The sequence below is a fragment of the Protobothrops mucrosquamatus genome, unplaced genomic scaffold, assembly GCF_001527695.2.
Source record: "Protobothrops mucrosquamatus isolate PMUCROS unplaced genomic scaffold, P.Mucros_1.0 scaffold1165, whole genome shotgun sequence".
NCBI classification, from domain to species: domain Eukaryota; kingdom Metazoa; phylum Chordata; class Lepidosauria; order Squamata; family Viperidae; genus Protobothrops; species Protobothrops mucrosquamatus.
In genome coordinates this window covers 281,445-292,502 of record NW_015387380.1, presented here as the reverse complement: position 1 = coordinate 292,502, position 11,058 = coordinate 281,445, and the positions used below count along the sequence as shown (strand labels likewise).

Below are 11,058 nucleotides of genomic sequence, written 5' to 3'. Positions count from 1 at the left end.
TCCATTTGTTGGTATTAATTTTCCAACTTTTTGATATTATTTTCAAATTCAGAAATCTGCTCCCATTTAGTAGTCGTAAAAATTTTCATTCTCCATTATTGCATTTTTACATCTTTCCATATCTTTGATTTGTTATTGTTTTCCTGTGTGCTGATCTCTCCATGGCCACAGAACATTGGGAAACCCTTGAGAAATAGTTCAAGAAACCAATAAACACAAATCTCTTTTTTTTTTTTTGCCACCTTTGCTTTCTTCCAGGTCGGAGAGTATGTGCAGGTGAGAACCTTGCCAAAATGGAGCTCTTCCTCTTCTTCACCAGCCTCTTGCAGAAATTTACCTTCCAGCCACCCCCGGGAACATCTAAAGATGACCTGGATCTGACTCCTTGTATTGGGCTTACTTCCTCTCCCATGCCATACAAGACCTGTGCTGTGTTACGTTGATCTGACCCAAAAAAAAATTATAACAAGCTGTTTTCTCAGCCTTGAAATGCCTTCATTTTGACAGAGAGGCAAAATTTAACAATAGAATTCAATATTGTCTAGCTTTTAAAAGATGAATGGTAATGATCTATAATCTCATGGAATGTGGATTGTGATATGAAAGAATAATTAGGAGATCATGAAAAGCAAAGTGCTTTTCTTTTGGAACCATTTGTTTTCTTAGCTTTTTACTATTCTTTTGTCTTCTTCAACTTTTTGTTGAGAACTTTTTGTCTGATTTGTTTTAATGAAGAACAGTGATTTTAATTACTTGGTAAAAAGCAGTATCATTCTTTTGTGGAATAGTCCCTAGTGCAAATTTGCTTCTACAATCTACACCATCCAGGGTCCCTCTGTGACAGCGATGGGCAGTTTTAAAAAATTGATCAATAAATAAATACCTACCTAGTCATTAATTATATTCTTTTTAAAAAAACCATAAAATAATAATGTTAGTAATATTAGAACTACTAACAATAATTATGATTAGAAAGTACATTCTACACTACAGTATATAATCAGGAACCTCTGACAAAAATTAAGTCTCTCTCTCTGTGTTGTGGCCTACTGTCTTCCATTTTCTTTTCCTCTCCCCCACCTCCTGCGAGCTTGCGATACCCCTCACAGCCCTCACATTGCCTCCCGGGGCTCGAGTCTTCCCCCTCAACACTTCCCAAGGTGCCCAGCTTTACGGAGGGGAAAGCAAAGTGGCCAGATGGTGCGTGCCCTCCCGGAGGACTCATCCCATGGCAGCAGGTGGGAATCAAGGCCCACGTTTGTTTTGCTGATGCTGATCAGAATGGTAACTCGGGGGCGGCTGTGGGCAGGGGAAGCTGCTCCCTTGCTCTGGGCTCGCTGAGCTCAGCTCTCTGCTCCCCACTCCCGATACCAATCGAAGTGGCCACAATGGTGCCGCACACTCAGTAACCACCCAAGCACCATCCCCCACCTGGCCCTCATTGGCCACTACACGCTGCCTGTCGGGCACAGCACAGTCTCGTCGGGCCGCGGTGATGGCTCGAGGTGATTGCCGGCGCCTTGTTGGCTCAGGTCGGCCACCCGTGAGAGGCATCTGATGGTGACTCGGGGGACAGCCATGGGCGGGGGTGGCTGCTCCCTTGCTCGCTGAGCTCTGCTCCTGATACCGATCGAACATTCCAATGCCCACATGCTGGGAAACCGATCCAGGCACCGCAGCAGAAGCCACAAGCTGTGGGGGATCACTGCCAGCGCCGCCGGAGCCAGCTACAATGGAGCACCAGCCAGATGCTTCAACCAGGCGCCGGTGGCCTCCTCGGGATGCCCCGCCCATCAGTGACGTTGCCGTGCCACGTTCCGTGATGCCAGTGAATCCCGGCCCCCCCGTAGCCGGCCACCATGGCATGCCGGCCACCATGGCATGCCGGCCAGGTTTTCTAACTAGGCACCAGCGGGCCGTCCTAGGGTGCGTTGGAGTCCTGCACGCCGCCCAGTAGGCTGCTATCAGCTGTTCTTCCTGCTTCAGCAGCTGGCTGCATGGGCCCCCACCCTCGTAGGAATGTCGAGTCCACGGGGCTTGACCACCCCCCACCCGGCACTCATTGGCCATTACGCGCTGCCTGTCAGGCGCAGCATGGTGTCATCGGGCTGCGGCAGCGGCTCGAGGCGATCACCAGCACCTCGGCTCAGGCCGGCCGCCCGTGATTGGTTGGCTCCCTCATTGTGTCCCTCCCCCACAGAAAGGGCATGGCTCTTCATGCAGGCTTGCCCCCTCGCGGGGCTCCTGATTGGCACTGTGCCCGGGCACCCCACCCGCTGAGAAGTGCAGCCAGGAAGTCCCTTTCCTAGGGAGACACACGATCCCGGTGCTACCGTAGGCCTCGCTGGCCGGGAAGGCGTGCCGGAGTCCCGGCTGCCGGGAAGGCAATCAGCTCGCTCCTCTCCCATCACCCGCTCTGCCCGGCTCGAGCCTGGCTGGAGCAGTGTTGGTACTTCCAAAGGTGGCTGCTTCAAGGTCACACGGGCAGCCCTCGGCCATTCCCCTCCCCTCCACATGTCCAAATTGATCCCCAGGAAGAGAGGGAGAGAAAGAGAGAGGGAGAGAGAAAGAGAGAGGGAGAGAAAGAGAGGGAGAAAAAAAGAGAGGGAGAAAGAGAGAGGGAGAAAGATAGAGGGCTAGAGAGTGAGGAAAGGAGAGAGAGGGGGGAGAAAAAGAGAGGGAGGGAGAGAGAAAGAGAGGGAGAGAGAAAAAGAGGGAGAGAGAGAGAGAGAGAAATAGAGAGTGAGAGAGAGAAAGTGAGAGAGAGAGGGAGAGAGAGAAAGAGAGAGAGAGGGAGAGAGAAAGGGAGAGAGAAAAAGAGGGAGAGAGAGGGAGAGAGAAATAGAGAGTGAGAGAGAGAAAGTGAGAGAGAGAGAGTGGGAGAGAAAGAAAGAGGGAGAGAGATTAAATTATTAACATGGTTCTTAAGTGAATCTGGTTTCCCCACTAACTTTGCTAGTCAGAAGGTTGCAAAAGGCAATCACATGACCTTGGAACAATGTGACCATCATAAATATGAATCGGTTGCCAAGCATCCGAATGTAAATCATATGACCCTGGGAATGCTGCAACAGTCATAAGTGTGAAAAATGGTCATAAGTCACTTTTTTCAGTGCCGTTGTAACTTTGAACAGTCAATAAACAAACTGTTGTAAGTCAAGGACTACCTGTACTTTATCACTTTTTTCCATTTTTTTTTTTTTTGGTCATCAAGTTTTTGACACCTTGCTAGGTGACTCGTGGTGTTCGAATGTTGCCATATTCTAAAAGTGGTACAATCGGTGAAAAGGTTGAAAAGCCCTGATTTATGTCATTACTAAGTTGTTATCACCATTTCAAGGTTCTTCAGCCACTATATATACTGTATGAAGTCAATCTTTACCAAAATGTGGGTACAAATTATTGGTTGAGAACATGAAGGCACTCTTGAAAATGCTCTAACTTATTTTTTAACCAAAAAAACCCTACAAAATCAATCACCAGTCCATGAATATAGTTACAATTACCTGGTTTCAGCAAGTTATTCATTGAATTGTACTAATAGAAGTAATAATAATAATAATAATAATAATAATAATAATAATAATAATAATAATAATAACAACAACAACAACAACAACAACAATAATAATAATAATAATTGCTTGAGCAGGGTCCGTAAGATTGTTTGGGACACTACACTTCTTCTTCATGACTTGTTTTCCTTGTTACCTTCTGGGAGGAGGCTCCGCGGTATCGGAAGCAGAACATCCAGATTCAGTCACAGTTTTGTTCCATACAGTATTAACTCTCAAGCTTTCTCTCACCACTCTGTATTCAAGATGGACAGTGATTAATATTTATATGTATTTATATATAAGGGTGTATGTCTAGGCATATGTTATATATAGTATGTTTAAATGTGTGTTATGTATGTGTATACTTTGAGAGCAAGCAACTAAATTTCATTTTTAATGTGTGCTGTTGTGCCCACAGAAAAACAATGACAATAAAGTTAATCTAATCTAATCTAATCTAAACATATTCATCCCCCGTGAGACACTACCTTGACATGGTTGTGGGGCTTGTGTGCTCTGAGGAAGATGAGAGCTATGCCAGAGGTTCAACCATACTGGACAGGTCTCATCAGAGGAGTCAGAAAATGAGTGTCTCTCCCATAAAAAAATATATGGTGAGACATAAGTTTCAGAAAGCCTGCCAGCTCAGATGTCACCTGGGTTAATAAGGTCTGCACTAGATGTTGGAATTCCTGGATATCTGGTGAAAAATGGGCTACAGGACTCTCAAGACTGTTGGCTGAGTAAACAGGACCAGAAGCTGCAGAACTACTAGAAGAAAAGGTGTTTACCAGTGGCAAATGCACAGTGATCAGGAAAAGAAAGAAATAATGGTCTGTTATTACAGATCAAGTCCAAAAAGAAGAGGACAATTGAGAGGAATGGACCAGTCTAGAATCAGAAATAACAGAACAGAGGTTAGCAGATCAATGTCGATTTATAATACGAAATAAAGTATTCACAGAAGCAGAATTGGAAGAACTGCAAAGGTTTACCCAGGTCAAAGAAATCAAAGCCTTGCCAGAAGTAACTCAGAATGTAGAACAAACCAGGGGGAGTTGGCAGTAGAGGAATCCAACAGAGATATAAAACTGTTTTCATTTGGAAACCAGACATCCTCTTCTCTGCCTCTAATTAAAAAAGAATTGAAACAAAGAATAACTGAGCACCTAGAACAGCACAAAAACATCAGAATAAGGCTGCCTGCATTGAAGCTTATTCCAAAGAAACATCTAGTACAAGCATTAAAAGATGCAAATACTGCAATATCAAGTATAAGCACCAACTCATTCCAAGAAACAAACCAACTAATGTACAGCATAGCTGCAGTTATAACTGATTACTTGGGATGCAAAATCAACAAAGAAGAAGAAAAGCCAAAAAGCACCTCAAAATGAAAGATTAGATTGGAAAATAAGATCAGCAAGTTCAGATCAGACTCAAGCAAGCTAGAATAGATGAAAGAAAAGAAGCTGAAGAATAAGAAGACCAAAGAATAACTAATCAAGAAATGCCACTTAGAAATTAGGAAAATCAAGGAAGCACTGGAAATAATAAAACAGCAAATAACAGCTATAGCCAAGAAGATCAGCAGATACAAAGCTCGAATTGCAAATTATAGGCAGAACTTCCAATTTCAATCCAATCAGAAATGTTTCTATCAATCCATCAATGGAGAAACTGCAGTGAATCAATCAGTGCAGGAAGAAACAGTGCAGTTCTGGACGTAGATATGGGATAATCCAAAGAAATACAACAAGGAGGCAGCATGGTTAAAAGAAGAGAATAAGAATAAAAAAGAAGTTGAAATGAAAGAACTAGTAATAACAGCAGAAATGGTAGAGAAATAACAAGGAAGATCAAGAATTGGTCAGCACCAGGTGAAGATGAACTGCATGGTTTTTTATTGAAACATCTAACTGGTCTATTACCCACTCGTTGCCAAGCAGTTCAACAACATACTACAAGGAACTGAAATTGAAGAGTGGTTAACATCTGGAAAAACGTACCTGATAATGAAAGATTCAGCAAAAGGGGCAACAACAAGGAACTACAGGCCAATTACTTGCTTACCAACAACCTTCAAATTGCTAACTGGTGTGGTAGCTGATGCAGTCCAAGAGCATTTAGTTGAAAACAATCTCCTTCTACTTCAGCAGAAAGGAAACTGTCCCAATAGCAGAGGAACAAAAGATCAACTTCTAATTGACAAAATGATTTTGGAAAACTGCAAAACAAAGAAGACCAGCCTAAATGTAGCGTGGATTGACTACAAAAAGGCATTCTACTCTCTGCCACATGACTGGATAATCAAATGCCTAGAAATAGCAGGAGTAGTAAAAACATCAGAAAGTTTGTGCAAAGATCGATGGGACAATGGAAAACATAGCTGCAGGTCAATGGTGAGAAACTGGGAGAGGTTAATATCAAAAGAGGAATAGTTCAAGGAGATTCACTATCACCACTACTATTTGTCATTGCACTGTTTCCTCAGTCAACAATACTCAATAACTCGAAGCATGGCTATCAAAAACATCTGCCAGACTATCCACCTCCTTTACATGGACGATCTGAAGCTATATGGAAAAACACCATCTGAAATAGAATCGCTGCTCCATACTGTCTGTATATATAGCCAAGATATTGCAATGGAGTTTGGATTGGACAAATGTGCCACACTCACTGGATGAAGATGATTATTACAAGTATCTAGGTATCTTTCAAGCTGACAACATCAAGCACAATGAAGTCAAGAAAAAGATTAGAGGTGAATACATCAAGAGAATGAAGAAGATCTTAAAGTCCAAACTCAGTGGAGGAAATACCATCAGGGCAATCAACATCTGGGCAGTTCCAGTCATTAGATACACAGCTGGAATAGTGGACTGGACTCAAACAGAACTAAAAGCAATGGATAGGAAGACCAGAAAAATAATAACAATAAATCGTGCCCTTCAACCTTGCAGCGGCATTAACAGACTCTACCTACCAAGGCAAATAGGTGGGCATGGAATGTTGCAAGTACATCAGATGGTTGAAGAAGAAAAAATGGCTTTGGAAGAATATCTGAAGAACAATTATGAAGATGTATTAAAGGTAGTATGCTAGGAAGGCTTACTGACTACTGGAGAGACCAAAATGGCCTACAAGAAAGACCAAATGAAGAACAGAATAGAGGTGTGAGAAGACAAAGCACTACATGGTCAGTACATTAAAAAATAGCACAAGACGAACGAGCTCCTTCAACAGTACTTGAGGTGCTACTGCACCTAAAGCCAAGACAGCTGACCATCATTATTTTCACTTGCAAAATTTTCATACCAATTTACAGGAGCAACTTGCTGCCAAACACCTTTTGGAAAGGCAGCTTGAAACAGGCTTACAAAAAGGCAGCAGATGCCCATTGGCAGGAGTGCCCACCGATAGCAGTGGGAGACAAAGTTTGTCTCTCTACCAAGGTCTTAGCCACTTCAAGACCTTCCAAGAAGCTAGACACTAAATTTGTGGGATTTTCTGATTTTGCTGGCACTTGTTGTGATTCCGTGCCAGCCTGTGTTCCCAACAGCTGAGTCTGAGGAATCTGAGGAGGAGGTGGAGGAGGCCTTTGAGGGGCCGTCAGGGTCAGAGGGAGGCTCTGATGAATTACAGGACTCACGGCTTGATGAAGAGCCTGGCCCTCCAGTCGTGTTTCTGATGAAGCTCAGCTGTGTGAGGAGCATGAGTCAGATTCGGAAGGCTCACACCTGGACTTGCTAATTGATGCTCGCAGACGTTGTCAATTAGCGAGAGAAAAACAACAGCAGTCAATGCAACAACTCCAAAGTAAAAGGAGAAGGCAATGAGAGGCAATGCCCTGGGACTGCTGTATAAAAAGGGGAGGTGTGGGCGGTGCTGGTTGCTGAAGGCAACCGTTTGCAAAGTGCTTCTTGGAATCCTGGTCTGTTTGTCTTGTTTGCAACGTGTTCCTGTGGATTATTTCCTTCCTTTGGACTTGAGTTTTGCTGTTTGTGTTTTGGACTTATTGACAGGTTTGTCACCCAAATAAAAGGGATTTTGTTTTGTTTTAAAGTATCCAGCCTATTGTATCAGCAGGGGTTTGGTCCTTGTGCCTCTAACAAGGACGGCAATAGGCTGGGATAGAACAGCACTTGACATAATGTTAGATAAGCAACCAATTATTTTGCTGCCTAGGCTTAATTGGAATTCAATTCATGCTGTATTCCATATTTTAATAGATTATGTGTATATTATATATTGATCTTAAAAACTGGGTTTCATGAACAAATACATGAAACTAGTTTGGTGAGTTTTTGAAGATTTCGCTATTTCTGTAACACATGCAAGGACAGATCAAATTCCTGTTGGAAAAAAACAAGAGTAAAGTTCAGAAGTCCTTTATTGATCAGTTTGAGGATTCAGTAGAAAGAGAAGCTGGGCTCTGTTTAATACCTTGCTTTGAAATACATGTTGGAATCATTTCAGTTTTCAAAATTCCTTATGATTTTTACTGAAAACTGCTTACTAAAAGAAAATGGATTGGACTGGAACAATTTTAATATTATTAATATTTCTTCTTGCAATTATGTTCCTTTTGAAAAAGGGCAGTTCCTGGAATAACAACTCCCCCAATCTCCCTCCGGGACCCAGGACCATACCTATTTTGGGAAATCTGCACATGATGGATCTGAAGAGGCCTCACAGAACAATGATAGAGGTAAAGCCTGGTGATTAACAACCATCTTTACCATTCTTTGCCAAAACTTGTTTGGGATGGGACAAACTCCTGGTAACTTGGTCGGGTAAGTCTGATCTGCTTCCAGATGGTGTTTACTGTATATGGAAATATGTATCTGGTATTTGAATACATTTAAATATTCTGGAAGGATTATTTCAAGAAAATCTTTTTGTTAATCAATGTAAAATGTTCTAATTGAATAAACAATTTTCTTATTCTTTATTTAGATTTGCAGAAATGTTCAAACCCCAAGGAGCCTTTGGGGAAATATAAATGCTCTTAAGCTGAATGACTGGATATATACTTAGAAGCACATTTTTGTTTGCACATTTTAAGCAGAATTATAAATCAATAAACCAATTTCTGCAGTGATCAATACACAACCAAAATTAAGGGTAGAACGAGAAGTAAGGAGTGGAAACTTGTTAAAGAGAGATACAATCTAGAAGTTAGGACAAATTTTCTGACAGTGAGAACAATTAATCAATGGAACAGCTTGCCTCCTGGAATTGTGGCTACTCCATCACTGGAGGCTTTCAACAATATACCGGACAACAATTTGACTGGGATGGTATGCCATTACAATTGTCAATAGAAGAAAAAAGGGAAATGACATTATATGTGCCTTTTGAATTTTGACATGTAGTTTCTTAAACATCTACATATGTGATTCTAATTATTGATTAAAATTGTCTCTTTGTTTCCCTTCTGCTGAATTCCAGTGGTCAAAAGAATATGGTCCCATTTTCCGCATCAAACTGGGACTCCAGGAGATGGTGGTGCTGACTGGCTATGAGACGGTCAAAGAAGCTCTAGTGAACCAGGCTGATGCATTTGCAGATAGGCCCTTTGTTCCCATTTTTGAAGATGTAACAAAAGGGTTTGGTGAGTTATTTCGTTCTGGATTGTAGTTGACAAACTTTCAGATGTATGATCAGTATAATGTAGAACTTTTCATTTGAGGTTAACAGCCAGAAGAACCTCAGATGAGTGAGAGGGCTTCTGCAAATCTAACCAGGATGAAAATCCAGCTAAAACCTATATTGTGCCATTGTGACTTTGTCCCTCAGTGCCAATGGAGGTAACTGGAGAATAAAAAGTTGAGTCAATATTGTACCAAGCCCATGAGCCTCGCATACTGCTCACCACCATGTCCAATTCTGCATATTTGCAAATTTGGGGGTGGAGGGGTGGGTGTTTGAGGAATTCTAGTAGGAGGAATTTCTGCATTTCTCTCTCCTCATATAATGGTTATGCAAACCTTTTCTTTGTGCAATGTTTTTGCCAGTGTCTCTCAGAAATTAAGACCCTTTCGACCAGCTAGTACTCATTGGTGAATTTCTGCATCCTTAAAAAAATACTGTAAATTTGATTTTACAAGTTTTAAAAATATATGATTTTTGGATTTTGCAGCAGAAAGATGTTTGATATACGAATTTTTGAAAAGTAAAAATGGGTTAAGAGACCAGAGGAGTTGGAATTACAGTTTTGAATCATTTAGAAGATATTTTCACATGGAAAAATAATGATTGCTTTCATTTTTGCTTTGTTTTATTTGTTTTGTTTTGATAAGGAGATGCTGAAGGCTGAATACCAAAAGCAGAGGATAAAGAAAATGGATGAGAAATCTTTAGCACAAACTTTGAAATACCTTTCAGACAAATTCTTGGATAGACTGGATGAAACGCTTGATCAAATTGATGGAGCATGTTTTAATGAAGTTGTAAAACAAGAATGAGCTGCAAAGGATGGTAAAATTATATTTCATTATCTTACCCATTTTCTCTTCAGGTCTTGCATTTGCTCGTGGTGAGCACTGGAAAGTGATGCGACGGTTTACATTATCCACATTACGGGACTACGGAATGGGCAAGAGGACCATTGAAGACAAAATCACAGAAGAGTGTAGTGTCTTAACGAAGACAATGGAGACTTATGCAGGTGGGCTGATATGCTATAATGGAGCATCTTCTGGGATAAATGTAGAACGGGAAATAGTTTCTGCAGATTATATCAAATGAACAAGGACTGTGTTGGGAAATACCTTCTCTCCAACAATTCTTAAACCCATTGTTTTCTCCCTATAAGTATGCTTCCTTGTCCAATTTATGTTAAGTATATTTACAGGAATGTGACTTATGGATGGCAGAATGATTCCAAAGGATTTGAATTGTTAATTCAGTGTAACACGACAGTCTCTCATCAATCACTTCTAGACTTATTCTTCTTTAGAGACTCCTCTAAATCCTCTGTTTAGAGTGGGTTACAAGTTCTTCATCTAAGAATGAAAATATATTGTAAACTGGAATTCTTGCACCTCCCTGCTTTTGGTCAAGCCATTTGGTCTTTAAAACTGCAATCATTTAATGAGCAGGCATTGCAATAACTTTGCCAAATATTTTATTCTCAGGGAGTTTCACAGTTGCAAAGAAAATATCACTGATGTATGGTCAAATATTGCAATTCTGAATGAATTCAATGAATTACCATTGAAATATTTTTTCATATTTTTAATTTAAACACTTCCAATGTCATCAGCACTAGCTATGGCTTTCTATGAGAAATGTTCCCTTTGTGTAAGCTGCTTTGGAGTATAAATTCAGTAGAAAGCAGATTTAATCCTGGTTTCATTCACAATTCTTTTTGACCTATTTGTCAGGAAAACCCTTTGACGTCAAAAGAATTTTGACTGCTGCTGTTTCCAACATCATTGTTTCTATTCTACTTGGGAAACGCTATGAATATGAAGATGCCACATTTCTAAGA

General features: G+C 41.1%; 2 protein-coding genes across 2 annotated transcripts in view; both read left to right on the top strand.

The window, feature by feature from the left end:
• Positions 1–836, top strand: part of LOC107291681 (cytochrome P450 2K1-like) — a 12,229-nt gene extending 11,393 nt beyond the window's left edge. The window contains exon 9 of the mRNA XM_015820702.1: positions 259–836. Coding sequence (XP_015676188.1) covers positions 259–443 — 185 coding nt within the window. The 3' untranslated portion in view covers positions 444–836. The remainder of the gene's footprint in view (positions 1–258) is intronic.
• Positions 837–8,088: 7,252 nt separating this feature from the next.
• Positions 8,089–11,058, top strand: part of LOC107291686 (cytochrome P450 2K6-like) — a 13,183-nt gene continuing 10,213 nt past the window's right edge. Inside the window, exons 1-4 of the mRNA XM_029284986.1 lie at positions 8,089–8,271; positions 9,015–9,177; positions 10,084–10,233; positions 10,952–11,058. Of these exons, the coding sequence (XP_029140819.1) occupies positions 8,089–8,271; positions 9,015–9,177; positions 10,084–10,233; positions 10,952–11,058 (603 nt within the window). The remainder of the gene's footprint in view (positions 8,272–9,014; positions 9,178–10,083; positions 10,234–10,951) is intronic.